This window comes from Orycteropus afer, unplaced genomic scaffold, assembly GCF_000298275.1.
Source record: "Orycteropus afer afer isolate SDZICR_OR568_19922 unplaced genomic scaffold, OryAfe1.0 scaffold00130, whole genome shotgun sequence".
Lineage (NCBI taxonomy): Eukaryota > Metazoa > Chordata > Mammalia > Tubulidentata > Orycteropodidae > Orycteropus > Orycteropus afer.
The window spans coordinates 4,967,010-4,985,182 of NW_006921717.1; the positions used below are offsets into that span (position 1 = coordinate 4,967,010).

An 18,173-nucleotide genomic window follows, 5' to 3' on the forward strand; every position below is an offset into this window, starting at 1 on the left:
TTGTAGGACACAAAAGGACATCGCGGCCGCTTCCTACTCCGCTTCCTCCAGCTGACAGCGGGGGCGGGGCCGGCCGTGCGCATGCAAAGCAGGGGGCGGGGCCCGGCGCCCTATGCTAATCAGACAAATGGGCGGGCAGCGCCTGCGTGGCTGGACGAGCCGGGGCGGAGCCGGCAAAGCCAGTGAGCGGGCAAAGCCGGGGGGGCGGGGCCAGTGCAGACGCGGAGCTGCGCAAGGATTAAGAGCCGAGATGGGGTGGGGCCAGGGCGCTGTTACGTAACGAAGGAGGCGGGGCGCGCTGTACGCCAGAGGAGTGGGCGAGGTCGCACAGCGGCCGGGGCTGCAGTGAAGGTAGACTATATTAATATGTAAATGAGAGGGCGGTACGAGCAGAGAGCCTGCGTATCTGCATATGCATGAGGAGCGGAGCACGCTTGAACAGGAGGGGAGACGCTGCCCCTTTCGCTCTTCCCCTTTCCTCAAGGTAATACCATAAGGGCACTGGACCCCAGACCCAATACCCTACAAGGGTGCGGAACTAGAGGTGGAAGAAGCAGACCTAAAACATGCAAGAAGCCCTGGATTTCGAGTCCCTAGAAGGCGAGGCCGCTAGGGCCCGGACGGAGAAGCCTCAAGGTCACTGCGGTGACCGAGTGAAGGTCATGGGGAAGGGCGGGGCCCATGCGTCCGCCTCACGCGGGCAGCCACGCACTGACTCACGGACCATGCATGGACTTTTATTTCTCTGGGGCTCAGATTCCACGCGGACGGGGGTGGGGTTGGGTCTGGGGACGGGACGGGGACTGGCGGCCGCTCGAGCCTGCGGCGGTGCTTTCAGTTCACTGAGACTTGCAGCATCTTGTTCCGGCGCTTCTTGAGCCCCTCGATGCTTCTCCGGAGCTGCTTGGTCAGGAAGTGGTTGCGGCCGATCCCCGACCGGTAGCCTAGGAGGAGGGCAGGGCTCCATTCAGGGCTGCGAGCAGGGAGATAGATGGTCTCCACTCCAGCAGGCGCCGCAGGTGTGATTGGAGGAACTATGGGGGATTTGGGGTGGCAAGAGCGCTAGGCGCTCAGGTCCGTGTTGTTTGGAGAAACTTTAGGTCTCCAGGACTCTGAGGCACTGCTGGTTTTGTTTTAAATGGGCAAGTCTTAAGGCCGGGGCTCCAAACAGATAAGTGGGGTAGCAGGAGGTGGGTGTTAAGGTGGAGAGTAAGGTTAGAGACGATGGTAGGACAGTAATGGCCCACAACCCGGTGGACATCTCCCGGACCACCCACTCTAAGCCATTACCTAACTCTTCCTCCCCAGTGGGCATTCAGACCATAAGCTGGGCAACCCAGGATCGGTTTACCCAAATAATCGCTGTCCAAAGTCTCCTTACAACATCCCCAGAGGAGGCCACAGCCACACAAAATCCCATCCCCATGGGGCAAGTGAGACAAAGCCTCAGAGTGAGACAGAGCCCCAGTGGTCACCCCACTAGATCTCCTGGCGACTGATCCCTAACTTTTTACTTATGGGGCCCCTGGAATATTTGTGGGTGGCAAGGGCATCTGACATGGCATGCAAGGAAAACCCCACCTCCACAACTACCAAGAAAAAAAACCAAACTCACTGCCGTCCCGTGGATTCATAGCAACCCTTTCCTTGGGTTTCCGAGGCAGTATCGCCACAGAAGTAGATTGCTCCATCTTCCTTCTGAGGAGTGGCTGGTGGGTTTGAACCGCCAGCCTTCTGGTTAGCAGTCAAATGCCTTAGGCACTGCACCACCATAGGCCCCCAGAATCTCTTGAAAAAGCAAGAGGGTGACTCACTCTCAAGGGTCTTGGTGAGGATTTCTAGAACTTCATTCTCCATGAGTCCCACCAGAGGCAGTGGCAGCTAGAAGAGGCGGGAAGAGGCTAAAATGTCCCACCTGCTCCCTCAAAATCCCCAACCACCCTGCCTGCCCCTCCACTCTGCAAACCACCCCCAGACTTGCCCATTCCCCTCCCACTAAAACCCCCAGGCTCTTGGGGACCCTCCAACCCTGTTCTGCTGCTCTGCCCAGTAGGCTCGATGAGGTGTTTGCTTGAAGACGTTGAGTGACGAGGAAGACCTTTCTAGGAGAAGAGAACAGGAGGGGTCAGTCATCTGCAGTCTCCCAGGTCTTCCCTGGAGCAGAGGAGATGTGGGGGTTGGGTGGCCTTCAGAGACAGCTGCCTGGTTCTACCTTAGTGGGAGACAGTCTGGGGTGGGGTGACAGCCGGGGTCTTTCAGAGTCTCACCCACCTGAGTTCCCCCCTGTGACTGCCCCAGTAGGAGACTTAAGGTCAGTAACCCAACCTTTCTGCCCTCAAACAGCTTCATCTGTAAAATGGGGTGATAACAGTGCCTCCTTGTGGAGTTTAAAGGTGATGGTGATTGGGAAGCCCTGTGTCTGGCAGGTAGCAAGCGCTCAATAAATGGCACTCATTGTTGTCGTTTCTAATTCCCTAATGAAGTGTTTGAGGGGGGTGGGGAGGGGATGGAGGGAGGCGGGAAGAAGTTCCACTCCCCACAGTTCTTGGCACATAGGCGCTCCAAAACTAGAACCAGTGAACTGACTGAAAGACGTCTCACACCAGGACAATCCGAAGACAGACTTGGCTCTCTCTAAACTGCTCCAGCGATCCCATTAACAGCTTAGGTCCTACAGCCCTGCCTTCCAGCATTTTCATGCGTTGTTTCCACCTGGAACGCTGCGCCCCCAAACGCCGGTATCACGCCTGCCCGGTAGGGGGCGCGCCAAAAATGTCTGGTTGATTTAAAGCCTTGATTGGCGCTGGCGCCCCTCCCAGGAAATTCTAGAAAACTGCAGACTATCAGCCTCCACCCCACCCTCCATTTTTAGCAACGGGAGGTAAGGCCCGGGCTAGCCCCCTGCCCAGTTGGAGCCATAACTCAGGGAAGGCCCACTGACCAGCCTTGATCCTGGAGTCATCGTCGTCTCCTCCCTCTGGGACGCTCCCCAGGGAGTGACTGCGGTGCAGCTCCAACTCCATCAAGGTGCGCTCGTCCAGCTCTTGCTGGGAGCTGTCATCACCCGGCAGAGACTCGCGCAGTCCGCCGTCCCACTCCCAGTCGACGTTGTCCGTATCGACGCTGCCCTTGAGGTAGGATGACCTGCGGCCTTCCAAGTCCGAGCACTCGGAGACATGGGACAGCGGCAGGTTCACGTTCAACTCCGATAGGGTGGCTGTGGTCCACAAGTTCCGGATGTCGCCCTGCAGTAACGACTTGTTGGAGTCGTGGTGGACCAAAGACCTCCTCGATGCCTGTGAGTAACACACAACGAGGGGAGCCGAAGGTGGCAGGGAGTAAGATCCGGCTGTGGGCAGAGAATCCCGAACCAGGCCAGAGCGCGGGCTCCGTCGGGCATGGGAGATGGCGGGGGCTGGCGGGGTGCAGGGCCCGGGAGTCGGCCAGAGGCCCGGTGCTTGCAAAAGGAGCCGCGGGGGCCCTTGGAAAAGCGCTCACGTTAGACGGCTTTTCTTCCATGGCTCAGCCCCAACGGAACCAGCCGCCAGAGGCCTCGGGCGAGGAGGAAGGGTCACGCTCCAGGAAGGGGGAGGGGCAGGGGCTCGTTCCCAAACGGCCGAGAGAGTCTCGCGCTTGGAGGGCTCAGGCTACAGCCCTCCACGTTTAGATGTCATCTCTTTTTCACCCAGTAGCCCCAAAGGCAGAGACTCGGGGCTGAGCACAGCCGCAAGGGCCGGGCCAGGACCGAGGACGGTACCCTAAAGGTCCCAGGGCCTGCAGTGTTGCGCGGCGGCCCGACGCCAGCGCGCCCACACCCACTCTTGTCCCTGGAGCGCGCACACCCGCCGCGGTGCGTAAGGTCCATTTATTGATTCAGGTTTTGAGGCACAGTCGTGAGGTGTGGTGAGGGACAGGCCCGGCGGGCCGCAACACAGAAAGCCTTGGGGTCTGGAATTGGATTTGGAAGGGGGGATTGGATTTGGAAGAGGGAGATGGGTGGTGGACAGGCAGCCCGTGGCCTCCTCCCCGGGTATCAGCCCCGTTGAGGAGCGAGCTCTTTGGTCAAGCAAGCTGGCCATGCCGGGGGAAGAGAGCGGGAAGAAAGCCCTTGGGGCGGGGGGCGCCCGGGACCCTGCCCTACGCGGGCTCGCTTTTGTCCCGCAGGCGCGCGGGGCCCCGGGGCCGTGCGGGCTTCCTGGCAGGGTTGGCGCGGCGGCGGCCTCGGGTTGCGCGAGGGAGCGCGCAGCCGCGCTCGCTCTGCGTGTCCGAGGACTCGTCGATGAAGGCCAGGTTCTCGCTTGGGTAGTCCAGGGCGGAGGCCGTGGGCGGGGACGGCGGCTCGACCTTCTCAGGGGGCGTAGGGGGGCGGGGCGGGGCGGCAGGCTGCACCGGGGCCAGCAGCGGAGGAGGCAGGAGTGGCTGCGCCTTCTCGGGGGGCGGCGGCGCCGTGGGCCCGGCTCTCTGGGTCACCCGCGCTGTCACGGTGCCGGTCCAGCTGGCCGCCTGCGCGGTGAGGCCGCCCATCTGGACGGAGGAGAAAGGCGGCTTCCAGCACAGGGGGCCTTCCCCTTCCGGAGCCTTCACTTTTCGCCATGCAGCCCCCGCCCCTCTCTTCCTCCTGCTCCTCCTCCATCGGCCCGGGCCCCCACGCTCTTCCCCGCCCCCCCATCAGCACCCTAAGCGCCCCCGTCTCCCGGAACTTTGTAGAAAGCCCGAGTTTTGTTTCATCGCTCCCTCTCATGTTCCCAAAGGCCTTTGTGCCTTTGTCGGCTCTTGCAACCGGCTCTCAGAGTAGGGTTGCCAAATACAGGACGACCAATTAAATGTGAATTTCTGACAAGCAACACATAAAATTTTAGTATAAATATGTCTCATGCAAAATTGGGAACATACTTACACTAAAATAAGCCAAACCCACTGCCATCTAGTAGATTGCTACTCAAAGCAACCCTGTAAGACAGAGTAGAACTGCCCCATAGGGTTTCCAAAGCTGTAAATCTTTAGGGAAGCAGACTGCCTTAGCTTTCTCCCTCCAGAGCTGCTAGTAGGTTCAAACCGCTGACCTTTCGATAACCAGGCAAATGCCTTAACCACTTTACTACCAGAGCTCCTAAAATGCCACTCATTATTTACCTGAAATGCACATTTAAAAGGGCTTCCTGCATTCCTATTTGCTAAATCTGGCAGCTCTTATATGAGGGAACATTGGTGGTGGAGGCTTGAAAACCTGTCCAAGTTTACCTCCCTCCAAAAGCCCACTCTCCAGAAGGGAGACAGCCTGGTCAGTGAGCTGATGGGACATGATCATGGTGCTATCCTGTAGGCCAGCACTGAGCCGGGTCCCTACCTCGGCTCTGGTGCGGCGTGACACCACGCGCAGCCAGTTCCCGATGGTGGTGAGAACGGAGGCAAAGTAAGCCAGGCCAAACAGGATCCAGAACCACACCAGCGGCTGGTAAGCTGGGGTGTCCTTCTTGGGGTCGGCGCCTGGAGACCACCCGGGAGGCCAGAAAGCAGCTGACTTTTTGAACCTGGGAGCAGCTGTATCCCCTGCCCCTCTCCTCAGCTCTTGGAGAGGACCCGCCCTCCCCAGGGCAACAATGATGCACTCCAGTGTGTGAACGAACGCGTGAAGAAGTGTGTGCATCAGTGGCTGTGCAAGATACCGATGTTAGAGGCGATGCTCATGTGCAAGAATGTGAGTGTGCCAGTGATTGCAGCATACGTGACAGTGAGCACGTGTGCAAGAATGTGACCTGCGTGAGGGGTGCACTTATGGCTATGTGAGCATTCCCCAGGGTGCAGCCTGCGAGACTGTAAGTGCCACGAGGTGTTGCCTGAGTGCAGGAAGGTGAGGGTACACCTGGAACGGATGCAGGTGCTGGAGCAGTGTGGCATGTGGACTTTGGAGGAAGGGGTGAGGGTGCAAAGTCCTTTAGAAGGAATACAATGGGTGCGAAGGAGGGCCCTTGCAGAGCAGGAAGGGCATCCTCACCGGCCACGTAGTCGCCAAAACCCACTGTGGTGAGCGTCACTATGACAAAGTAGACGGCCTCCAGCTTGCTCCAGCCCTCCACGTAGCAGAACACAAACACGGGCGTGAGGACAAAGAGCAGGCAGCCGATCAACAGGAAGAGAACGGCGGACAGGACCCGCACCAGCTCCGGCGGCACGTGCCACTTCTGTGGGGGAGGGGCAGTAGGCAGGAGCCACAAGACACACCCACCTCCTCCACGCCCAGCACCACCAGCCCCGCCCCCCAGTCTGCGCGCCAGACGCTGGCGGTTAGGGGCGCGCGCGCTCACATGCCAGAGAAGTAGGGAAGGGTCTCTGGAGGCCAGCGCAAGGGCGCACCCGGTGTGTGGAGCAGCTCACCAAGAAGATGGCTTCGATGTGGCCGATACCGCGACGCAGGGAGGAGCCCAGGCGGTCCCCGACCCCCGCCAGCAGGATCCCGAACAGTGGGATCCCCACCAGCGCGTAAAAGATGCAGAAGAGGCGCCCTGCGTCAGTGCGCAGGGCCGCGTTGCCGTAGCCTGGACGGAGGGACGAGCCGGAGGTCTAGAAGCAGCCTGGCACACCCTACCTGCCCCTGCACCTTCTCCCTCCCTGGAGGAAACCCACCCCTCCCCACTCCCCCTACACATGCGCCGTCCCCTCCCGCACCGATGGTGGTGATGATGGTGCCAGAGAAGAAGAAGGCACTGCCCAGGTTCCAGACTGAGTGGCTGCTGTTACTGGTTGAGTTGGTTTCAGGGTCCGCACCCCCTCCCAGGGCGTCAGCCACCTCCTGCAGGACAGGGTTCAGAAGGAGAAGCCTCAGTTCTCCTTTCTGCCCCTCCAGTCTCCAAGGTGGTTCCTTCCAGTTCCTCCCAGCACTCCCCTTCCCCTGGCCCCCTGGAGGGCAGGCCCTCAGAACAGACACTGCAAATCAGGTGATCCAGTCCACTTACAGGCAAGTCTGTTTGACCTCCCCAGTGTTTTAGAAATGTTTGCGTTATCTGCTCCCTAATTTCACACAGCAGAGTTTCAGTTTTACAGAGGTCAGGAGCATGGACTCTGGGACCAGACTGCCTGGGTTCAAATCTTGGTGCCCTCACTTTCTAACTGAGTGATCTTGGACAAGTTAACTCTCTTTGCATCCCTTGCTGCATCTATTGAGGGAGATGGGTGATGATCATGGTACCCAGCTCACTGAGTTCTTGTGAAGAGATAAAGCACTTCCAACAGAGGAAGATGTATGTGTTGGTTAAATCAATCAGTTTCACTGTGGTGACACGCCCTGTGACTCCCAGCTTTCCAGAGCCACCACTGCTGATTGCCCCTGTTAGAAAGCTGAGCTTGAGTCTTTTGCTTTAGAGAATTAATGAAAGTTTGGGACCTTCTCTTCCAGGATTACTCTCCTCTTAAAGACAACATCAGATTTGAGGAAGTTCAGAGATACACACCACTCGCCCCACTGTAGTCCAAGCCAAACCCTGTGCCAAGCACTGTTGTTATGTGCCGTCGAGTCGGACCCGACTCATAGCGACCCCTCCTTGGGTTTCCGAGGCAGTATCACTACGGAAGTAGATTGCCCCATCTTCCTTCCAAGGAGTGGCTAGTGGGTTTGAACCGCCAGCCTTCTGGTTAGCAGTCAGGTGCCTTGGGTACTATGCTACCAGAGCTCCTGTGCCAAGCACTAGGTGCTCAATAAACATTATTGAATGAATGGAATGTCCATGTGCCGTCTTCCCCTGCCAGCCTGCAGATCTTGGGTGGGAAGAGTCTGTGTTTTGAGAGTGCCTACCCTAGGAAATAAGAAGAGAATAACAAGGAGGGGGCCCCAAGGGCCCCTTCCCCAGAGAGTATGGAGCCAAGGCACAAAGACATGGTGTGTGGGAGGGATCATAAGCCTCCCATTCTCAACAGCTGTAGTCTTCATCAGCAAGACACTGATCAGAACCTGCCATGGCTCCCTGCTGTCTACAGAACACAGTCCAAACTCCCTAGCCCAGCATTCAAGCCTTTTTTTCAATCTGATCACAATCCCCCTTTTCTCAATCTTCTCTATTGGGACTCCCATTTGGGACCCCAACTTATGGCAACCTTGCTCCCCAGATTCCCTGAAACGATCCCATTTCCTGTAATAAGATGCTATTTTTTAATAAAGCCACAAAGTGAAATGTATGATAAAGTGATTTAATTTTTATTTTGCAAACCCTTTCCAATAAATGTACCACTTAGGGGGAAAAAAATCCTTTGTCATCCTGGGTGTTCTAATTTTTATTTTCAAATGACTAGGCATCTGCTAAATCCAGGTTCTGCAAAAACACTTGGAGCTGTCCAGCCTCCACGCGGGCCGTGCTGTTCCTCCCCCCGGGAGTCTCTGGTCCCCAGTGACACATGTCTAAACTCCACCCTTCTCACCTGGCTCATTTCTCTTCCAGAGTCGCCCCCCACCCCCAGACCTCCCTCCTGATGCCCAGCACCCAGCCTGGTGCCCGACATGCAATAGGTGCTCAACACACAAGGAAAGAAGGCAGGCTTTCTTTCCACGACATCCTACAGTGACCTGTCTGTCCGTGGGTCTGTCCCCTCTCCTACATGTAACAGCCTCCAGGGTACAGCCTGCATTTTTTTCCATCTTGATATGGCACAGAGCACAGCACCCAGCACACAGTAGGTCCATAGTTGCCACATGATCGAGTAAATCAGGGAGTGCGTGTTATCGTGGAAAACAAAGCAAGCAACTGCCCCCTACACACACACACACACACACACTCTTCTAGGCCCTGCCCCACCCTTCCTTTTTCTTTCTTATCCAGGAAAAAAAGCAATTCCGTCAGTGAAGATAAAATAGGTCATATTTCCTTCCTCCCTCTGCCCTGTGGTCTGGCTAGACACTTTCTCTGGCTGAGGCCTCTGTGGGCCTCAGTCACACACTCCAAGTGTCAGAAACAGTGCCAGCTGCCTGTGGCCTGACCCCACCCCACCCCATCTCAGGCAGGGTCCTGCCACCTTGACAATGAGCTGGAACTCTGGGGCCTCCATGATGACCAGCCCCTCCCTCCACGAAACAATTTTAATTAAACTGAAGTAAGAAATATTTATTAAAGTTAAATCTTAGGGTTTGTCCGTGTGACCAAAACCAAAAGCAAACCCCACTCCCACTGCGTCAATTCCGACTCACGGCGACCCTATAGGATAGAGTAGAACTGCCCCATAGGGTTTCCAAGGCTGTCAATCTTTACAGAAACAGATGGTCACACCTTTCTCTCATGGTGGGTTCGAACTGCCAGCCTTTCACAGAGCAGCCAAGGGTTTAACCAATGTGCTACCAGGACTAAAAGGACACTGCCATTGAGTCAATTCTGACTTATAGTGACCCTCATTGGGTTTCCAAGGCTGTAAATCTTTACGGAAGTAGATTGCCCCATCTTCCTCCCACAGAACAGCTAGTGGCTTTGAACTGCTAATCTTCTGGTTAGCAACCAAATGGCCTATCCACTGCATCAGAGCGCCTTTTCTGCGTAACACTGACTTGGAAATCAGAGGCAGCAACAGAGATGCTTGTCTGACTGTATCCCAGAAGGCTGAAGCCTAGAACTTTCTTTAGTCACTGTACTGAGATTGACCAGGGGTGCCCCAGGGAAGCCTGACACTGTCTCCATCCTTGTCTTGCCCTGTCTCCCACCTCCCCATGGTAAGCACATGTGTAACTTGAAAAGAGTGTTTAACCTGCTGTCCATGGCGGCACGGGTGGGCTTTCGGGGATTCTGGAACCTTCTGGAATCATCTGTACATGTTTTTATGCACACTTTCCTGGGGGTGGAGGGGAGTAGTCACAGTGTTCTCCTTGGGCTTCTCTGAGGCATCTGTGGCTCTGAAAATGTGCTGGAACCAGTGTAGGGTTGCCAGGCTTAGCAAATAAAAATACTGCCTGGGACACACTTATTCTAAGAAAGTATCTCCTGTTTACCTGAAATTCAAATTGAGCATGCAGTCTCCATTGGATCTTGCAGCCCTAACCCTAAACCATGAGTCAGACCTGTGAAAATGGGAATACCCTATTGCTACAGCAATCCTTCCTTCCTTCCTTCCTTCCTTCATTCAAACACCAGTACACACTGAAACAGACATTCCAAGGCAACTGTCAGGTACCATAAGGAAAATACATGACCCATGGCCACCATATTGAGAACACAGAGACCTGGACCAAAGTCTCAACCCCACCCTACCCCAGCTGCTTCCTGTCCCCAGCGGCATTGGTCTGGAAGCAGGGACCCCCTGGCACGGGTGACCAACAAACGGGGTCTCACCCACCCACGCACCTTGATGAAGTGCCCCAGCTCTTGGTCGCTCACGCATGGATGGGCCCTCAGGAACTTCTCTCGGACCTCCCCCAGCTCCCTCTGGGCCTGCTGCTCGTGAGGCTGTTCCAGGGCCCGGAACACCAGGGCCCCCGATACCAAGTACAGTAGAACCAGCGCCAGCAGCGCCAGCAGCGTGGTGCTTCGCATGGCGCGGCCAGGAGCCAGGCCGGATCCACTGCCCGCCTGGGGGGGTCGGGCAGGGGGCTCCTGGGGAGCTGCGGTCACTGCGGGCAGAACCAGGGGTGCAGGGATCAATAGCCTGGCCTGCCACCCCTACCCTCTCTTCCTCCATCCCCTAGACACCCCAAGGTCCTCGGAGCCCCCAGCCCTCCGGCCCACGGATGCCCCACCCCTCACATTTCTCTGGCTGGACGCTTGGTGCCAGGTCGACCCAGTACTCACTGCACAACCGGGGTTGGCCCGCCCCTCCTCCACTGCCCGGCCCTCACCCTGTCCAGGGACTCCAGAAGGTGAGAAGAGAAGGGGGCACCGGGAGGGAAAGGAAGGAGAACAGACTCTGCGTGCGGAGGGGGGTCGGGACAAGCGAGGAAATGCGGGAGGCACAGAGGAGGCATAAAGAACCAACAAGTCCGGGCCGTCGAGGGAGGCGGAGGCAGACGGGGCGCGGAGGCGCGCGAAGGCCAGGCGGCGGGAGAGGCCTGGCGGCGCAGGGCGGGACCGGGGATGGCAGGTCCCAGCTCTCTGGCTGCGGCAGCCGCAGCATCTTCGCCGCTTCTTCCTCCTCTCCCAGCCCGCGCGAGCTGCGCCAGGCCGAGCACCCCCTGCGCCCCGCCGGGCATTCGAGGAACCCAGGGGCGAGGGCCGTCGCTGCGCAGAGGAGGAGGGCGACGGGTTCCCGGAAAGAGCCGGCAGAGGCGGGAAGGCTTGGACCCGCGCAGCGGCCCGGGGACGCCATCAGCCCCTGGGCTAGCGGGCGGCGGCGCCCAGGCGCACACGCGCGGGACGCGCTCCGCCGCCGGCGGGCACAAAGCTCAGCGCGCCCCCGCTCCGCCCTGCGGCTCCAGCCCGCGCGCCGCGGGGCCGTCAGCACGCCCTCCACCTGCTCGCGTCCGCAAACCTCCGGGGCCACCCCAGACCCCACGGGCTGCTCGCCGCGCGGAGGTGCCCCGAGGTCCGCGCGCACACACCGCACCGCAGGCCACCGCGCAGCGCCCTCCCGCCCGCTCAGGCACGCGTCACCGCGCTCCCACCGCCTCCCCGCGCGCCCACGCCGACGCCTCCAAGTGTGACTGGCCGCGTGGCACGACTCTCCGCGGCGCCCAGCGCGGAGGTAGGGGCCCCGCCCTGCCCGCGCCCCGAGCCCGGCTCGCCCGCCCCGCACTCACTCTCGGCCGCGCTGCGGCTGCGGCTGCGGTCCGGCTCCCGCGATGGCTCCCCGGTGCCGGCTGGGCCGCGGAGGCGGCGGCGGCAGAGGCGGAGCGGGCGGCAGCCGAGACGGGGACCCCCTCCCGCCGCCAGGAGCCCCCTCCTCCCGGCTTAACCCCTCCCGCGCCACGCCGCCCTCGGTGCCGCGCCCTCGCCGCCGGCGCCGCCCCCGGAGCCCTTTACCTGCGACCGCCGGCCCCCCACTTGCACTCTGCCGGGGGCGGCGGATCACAGAGGAGTCGGAGAGAGCTCGCCGCACGGTCCGGCCTCGGGTCTCGGACCCGAGCCCTGGTGCTGCCCCAGGAACCGGCAGGTCCCGGGCCGGACATCCACCTACCCACCTCTCCGGACCTGCGCCACGCTAATCTCTGGGCCTCTCCCAGAACCACTACGGGATCAGGATGGGCCCGCATCTCCCTGCCCCCTGGGGACAGCCCGGTTTGGGGGCTCGGCAGTCTGTCAAGCATAGCCCCATAAGGGAGGGGTCCCCGCGGGACTAAGGGTGGAGGCCACGTGGGACTGGCTAGCGTGGGGGTTGGGCCCCAGCTCTGGGAAGTCTCTGCTGCCGCATCCCCTGTCCTCTGTCCCCAGCCCTTAGTGCTCAGCTCTATGGCCAGGCGTTAACCCCGGGGGTCTGGCCGCAGCTGCCTGCCAGTCCCATCATGGACTGGTGCCAGCGCCCAGGCTCCCACTGCCTGCAGCCAGGGCCCCCTGCTGGTCCTGTAATGCCGCCCCTCCCAGCTCTTAACCTGGATGTCTTCAAAGACCCACTTCCAGACCTCAGCCCTCTTGCTGTGTGCTTCAAGTTTGGGCTTTAGGGGTGACCACCCCGTACCAGTAGGGAGCCTAGACAGATCGGGTCACCAACCTCCAGAACCTCTCCTTCTGCTTCTGCAGAATCAGGAATGAACACGTCAGGGACTGTCCTGAATATTACAGGTCCAAGTCTGTAAATGCTCAAAACACCATAAAGTGCCCTGAAAACCTTAGCAGTTGCCATTTGCACAAGTGCTTCTCTGCCAGTCCCCATTGCCCTCAGGCCTGGTGGCAGAACAGTCCCAGGTGAAGGGTTGCCAGGCAAGCTTGGGGGTTCTAGGGCTGGAAAGAGCCGGGGCGGCCAGGAAGGTAGGCAGGACACCCTGAGAATGGGCCCCGGCAGTAGGGCACATCTGTCAGGATGAGGCCACAGGGAGAAGAAAGGCTCCCAGGGGGTAAGGGTACCCCAGCCACCTGGCCAAACCCTCACCCTGGTAGAGGCTGGCGCTGCTCAGTAGCCATGTTAACACCTCTACAGGCCCTGAGCTAACCTGTGGCACCTGAAAGCCAGGCCGAGGGTGGTGACAGGGCAACAGGGCCTCCAAAAATCCCACCTGACAGGGGGCCAAGAGGCATGATAACCACATAATCACAGGGACATGGGGCCCAGGAGAGGGGCTGCTGTCCCTTGAATGGGCAATGGAAGGCTTCATAAAGGAGGTGACGAGACGTTCAAAGCAGTTCTTGAGGAAAGTGCAATTGGTCAGGTGGGAGGGGACTGCGATGTGAACGGGGTTATTCTGGGCCGAGCGAACTTGGAGAACAAGGCCCTTCCCCCTCACCCAGCCTGCCCCTCTCCCCACCCACCCACTTCAGTGGCTGTAAATGGCCCCAGCCCAGCCAGCAGCCCACTCCAAGGCCCAGTTTCTGACCAGCCTTTGGTCAAGGTGGGAAGCTGACCAAACGGGCAGAGATGAGAGAGCAGCATAAAGCAGACAGACGGCTGACAGACAGAAGAACGGACACAGGGCACACTGTTTATTGAGTGGCAGGTGCAGGAGAGGTAGCTGGCTCCGGTGTAGAAGCAGAGGTGGCAGGTCATGCCAGAGTGCTGTGGGCATCTGGCAGCCAGGGCCATGTCCCCCACCCTAGGGGGGTGGCACAAGCTCACTAGGACAGGAGCAGCCAAGGAGCCAGCCAGGGGAGGAGGCGGCCACAGCCCCCCAGATCCTGGGCAAGAAGCGGCAGATGAACCTGGCACAGGGGCCTGGGGCGAGGGGGACTGGGGTCTGGGCATCCTAAGGGAGTAGAGGAGGGATCACGTCTGTGGGGTAGAGTAGAGGCTGTGGTGGTGGTCGCCAGGTCCCGGCATCTGGGAGAAGAGCAGAGGAGTGGTCCGTGTCTGGCTGCCCCCGCACCAGCCCGGCTCGCGCCCGATGGCGCCGTACCAGCTGCCAGAGCCTAGGCTGCCTGACATGCTGTAGGCAGAGAAACGAGGTCAGTTCCAGGGCAGTGACCGGGACCACGCTACAAGAGGTGGGGGAAGGAAGCCGGCTTAGATCGGACCACGCTGGGAGGAGATCCCCTGCCCCAGACCCCCAGGGCCAGGCCCCGAGCCCTCCAGACTCTGGCCAGTTACAGAGCTGCGGCAGACAGGGAGGAGGGGCCTCCCCTCAGGCAAACAGGGAACCAAAGGCCTTGGAGGGCAGCAGGACCCAGCTCTGAATCCCCACAGCTCAGGATGCCTGAAGCAGGGGAGGGACTCCTACCTGGTGCTCTCACCGCAGCCGTGCTCCCAGGAGCAGCCCTCGTCCTCACAGTGCCCGGCTCGGTCGAAGAAGTAGGATCGGGAACCAAAAACCTGCCCGTTGAGGATGCGGCTGGTGCTCTGGGAAGGAAGACACCTTCAGTGCTTCCTCTCGGCCTCCCACACCACACCCCCGGCCCAGCCCAGGGGTTCCTGGCATCCACTCCTCTGCACTAGGCCTGCAGAGGAGTGCAGAGGCCCTCACCAGGTCCTGTGGGGGCCGGTGCACCCGGAAAAAGCCCACTAGCAGGGTGGTAGGCAGCAGCTCCCATACGAAAAGGATGAGGCCGAACACTAGGTAGCCTTTGTTCCCCAAGTCATTCACCAGGTCTGCCTGTGGGAAGGCAGGGGGCTCAGGCCACGGTGCCATCATGCCAACAGGGCTCCTGCCAGCTGAGGGCCGGAAGCCATGCCTGTAAGGAGGCAGCAGACTTGTCGGATGCCCACCTGGTCAGAGACGTTGTACCAGTCATAATCAAAGGCGTCCAGCCGGCTCCGGGGGGCCAAGGCCAGAGCCGCTAGGTTGTAGCAGGCCCGGCTGGCATAGAGCAGGACCATGGCGCCACCCATTGCAGCTGCCTGGCACACGCTGGTCCCCTGGCACAGATGACAGCAGGAGACCCTCAGAGAGGGACAGCTTCCAGTCTCTGAAGACTGATGCCCAGAGACCCCAGAAAACACCTGGGCATCAGAGCCTGTGGCCCTACCTTGGCCTCCAAGTAGATGCTGGTGGAGGGGGCCCGCCGGGCGACGAGGCAGAGGCAGGCAGCGAGAGAGAGCGCGCAGATGACGAAGAGGGAGTCGCTCACCAGGATGCGCACCAGCAGGAGGGCCCAGGGCTGTGCCCGGCGCCGGCGGGACAATGCGGCACACAGCACGTTCACCAGCAGAAAGAGCAGCGAGGCCCCTACAAAGGCCCCTCGGACAGCCAGCCTGCGACCCCACAGCACAGTTAGCACAGAAGGTCACCCTCGGTGCTCACTGCTCACTGCTCACTGCTCACCCAGCCTCTCCAAGGCGCCCCCAGAGCCAATCAGGACCCCAGGGCTCCCAGCCTGACCCCTGCTCCTCCTGTATATAGATGGGGAAACTGAGGCCCAAAGAACTCGGGAGGTGACTGACAGCTGTGGTACAGTGGCGAGAGCCTGAGATTGGGAGTCAGAAATCTGCGTCTGAGTCCCAGCTGTCCCTCCTGCTGGCTCCGTGACCTTGAACATGTTCCTTCACCTTGCCGGGCCTCAGTTTCTTCATCTCTCAAATGGGGAACAAGACCAACCTCACAGACCAGTTATAAAGATTAAAGACGTTTGCAAAAGCGCTTTGTAAACTGTAAGACATGACACACAGGGCAGGGGACCAGAGCCCCTGGTCACCCAGGGGTGCAATGTTGGAGCATGCTCCATCATGCATGGCATTGGGACCCTCCCCCCTCGCGGTTTCACGACTGCTCCTGTTATCAATGCCTTTCATGTGCACCTGTGCTAGGCGCCTTCTGTATGCCCAAGGGTTAGGGGTACGGGTAGAGCACAGGACCAGGTCCCATTTCCTTCCATTGGGCATGGGGTCTCCATGAGTCAGGGACTGACTCAAAAAACCAAACTCACTGCCTTTGAGTAGGATCCGACTCATAGCAACCCCTCCTTGGGTTTCCAAGGCGGTATCACTACGGATAGTGGATTTCCCAATCTTCCTTCCGAGGAGTGGCTGGTGGGTCTGAACCACCAGCCTTCTGGTTAGCAGTCAGATGCCTTAGGCACTAAGCCACCAGAGCTCCTGAGGGACTGACTAGACAGCAACCAACGACAAGCTCTTTCACAAAGATCCCCTGCTTGTCCTCACTGAAGCCCTCCCAGGCAGGACAGGAAGGACACAAAGTTGCTCCCTACCCCTGGCCTGGGGACAGAGCCCACCAAGGCCTCGAGTACTCACAAGCCTCGACTCATCTCCGGCCGACGTTTCGCCTTGGCCTTGAACACCACCTGGGAGCACAGATGCCCATTGCTGTTCACAGCCCTTGGGGCCTGTGACCACCCCCCCAGCCATCTCTCCCCGTTCCCACGGTTACCTGGGCAAAGTAGAGGTTCATAAGCGTTAGCGTGAAGAACTGCAGGCAAACAGGGCAGCAGTAGAGAAGCCAGAAGGGCAGGGGCCCCAGGCGGTTGGCTCGGGGGGTGTCTCGGAAATAGAAGGAGAACAGCGTGGTACGCAGCGCAGCCCAGAGCAAACAGAGTGCCAGGAACACGGTCTGGTAGCTGAGTCGCTTGTGCCCATACAGAAGCACCAGCCAGAGCTGGGCATAGACGGAGAAGAAGAGCAGGGCATACAGGGTGGTGTAGGCCGCCGTCAGCCCCAGGGTCACAGCCGGAGGCAGTGCAGGTACCAGCCCAGCAGCAGGCACCAGGCCAGACAGGTTACTCTCCATATCAGGGCGGCCTGAATCCCGGAGGAGACAGAGATGGAGGGGCTGGCCCCGGGGCCAGGGAAATAAATACGGAGGGGAGGGGAAGGGGACCTCAGGGGGCAAGAAGTTGTGGCCGGCCAGGCCCTTCCCCTCACCAGAGGGATCCTCGTCCTTGCCCGGCACGGGCAGCCCGGGCCCTGGACCACTCACTCAGGAGCGTAGGACAGACTCTCCTCTCCAGGGTAGACGGGGGTATGCTCCCTGGGCCGCCCCTAGAGCCAGGTGGATGGGTGCAGAGGCTGAAGAAGGGGGGTCCCCGGCCTTGGTCGCTCGCTCTTGCGGGTGTTGGGTGTCGGCAGGAGGGGGAGAGCCGGCCGATGCCCGTCCGCTCGGGGCAGCGGCCCCTGCAGGGGGCGCCCCAACGCCCCGCTCTCCCCCTCCCCAGCCTGGGGGCCCCTCTTTCCCCTCCAATAATCCGAATGGGAAATGCCTCTGCCTTCTCTCCTGGGGATTCCGAACGCTCTCCTCACTCTACCCCCCACCGTGTCCCCGCTGCAGCTGCAGGGGGGCGGGAGGAAGCTGCCGCCTGGTCCTCAGACCGCCGCTGGGGGAGCCGGCTCCGGTCGCCGGGACCCGGGGCTCCGGCTCCCCGGCTCCCGCTGCTCCGCCCCTCCTGCGCCTGCGCGGACGCCGTGCGCTACGCAAATTCCGCAGGGGCCGGCCCCGGCTCAGTAGCCCTTCGCCGCGCCCGGCGTGAGGCCGTTCGAGAATTGGCGCGAGGTGCGCCGCCAGCGAACGCAGCGGGTTACGGGGGGCGGCCGATGGCGGAGACCCGCGGGCCGCGCCGCATCCGGCTGGCGCTCGGGTGGGCTTTGGCCTGGGCCACTAGCCCTTGATGGTTTCGAGGGGCACCAGCTTCCATTCTTTCCCATCCCCCAGCCCCAAATCGGGATTGTGCCACCCTGTCGGGGGCGGCAACGACTTCCTCTCATTTCGTCTCTGAAGGGAAACTTCCGCCCATAGCCAACATGGCCTCCGGGCCCGCCTCCCGGGCCTTAACCCGCAGGGCCCCGGCGCTCCCGCAGGGCAGCTCGCCACACGCGCTGGCCCGCCGCCGCGGTTCCCGCTCACCTGGCCGGCCGCCTACACGCCGCCTGCCAGGCGCGAAGCCCCTGCGAGGCCTATGGGTCACCTTCCAAGGGCCCCTGTGCCTTCTCCTGCGCCCGGACAGTCATCCTGCCTGGGCGGAGGCTCCGTTTCTTATCTCGGGAGCTCCCGAGATGGCGCGGGGATTGGCGCCTTGCAGCCGACCGCGCGGTTTCCACGCTGAAGAGGAAGAGGGAGCGGGATTTCCTGACCCGGTCACCAGTCCAGATGGAACTGTAACAACAGCAACAGGAATTGCATCCGACTTCTGAACGTCAGTTGCGGCTTTGCAAAGTGCTTTCACCTGCAGTAATCAGCAGTC

The 18,173-nt window shown here is 60.3% G+C and overlaps 3 protein-coding genes across 3 annotated transcripts; all 3 read right to left on the minus strand.

Moving 5' to 3' along the window:
• Nucleotides 1-834: 834 nt before the first annotated feature.
• Nucleotides 835-3,519, minus strand: CATSPERZ (catsper channel auxiliary subunit zeta). The gene is made up of 5 exons (XM_007944985.1): nucleotides 3,499-3,519; nucleotides 2,942-3,296; nucleotides 2,029-2,102; nucleotides 1,815-1,881; nucleotides 835-944 (listed from the first exon to the last, which is right to left on the minus strand). The coding sequence occupies exons 1-5, from the start codon at nucleotides 3,517-3,519 to the stop codon at nucleotides 835-837; spliced, it is 627 nt and encodes a 208-aa protein (XP_007943176.1).
• Nucleotides 3,520-4,137: 618 nt separating this feature from the next.
• On the minus strand, nucleotides 4,138-10,574 carry KCNK4 (potassium two pore domain channel subfamily K member 4). Its single transcript, XM_007944986.1, has 6 exons — nucleotides 10,314-10,574; nucleotides 6,667-6,790; nucleotides 6,376-6,536; nucleotides 5,996-6,182; nucleotides 5,348-5,487; nucleotides 4,138-4,524 (listed from the first exon to the last, which is right to left on the minus strand). The coding sequence occupies exons 1-6, from the start codon at nucleotides 10,500-10,502 to the stop codon at nucleotides 4,138-4,140; spliced, it is 1,188 nt and encodes a 395-aa protein (XP_007943177.1). The 5' UTR covers nucleotides 10,503-10,574.
• Nucleotides 10,575-13,815: 3,241 nt separating this feature from the next.
• Nucleotides 13,816-16,726, minus strand: GPR137 (G protein-coupled receptor 137). Its single transcript, XM_007944822.2, has 7 exons — nucleotides 16,370-16,726; nucleotides 16,234-16,283; nucleotides 15,012-15,237; nucleotides 14,752-14,901; nucleotides 14,510-14,638; nucleotides 14,267-14,385; nucleotides 13,816-13,975 (listed from the first exon to the last, which is right to left on the minus strand). The coding sequence occupies exons 1-7, from the start codon at nucleotides 16,724-16,726 to the stop codon at nucleotides 13,816-13,818; spliced, it is 1,191 nt and encodes a 396-aa protein (XP_007943013.1).
• Between the last annotated feature and the right edge of the window lie 1,447 nt (nucleotides 16,727-18,173).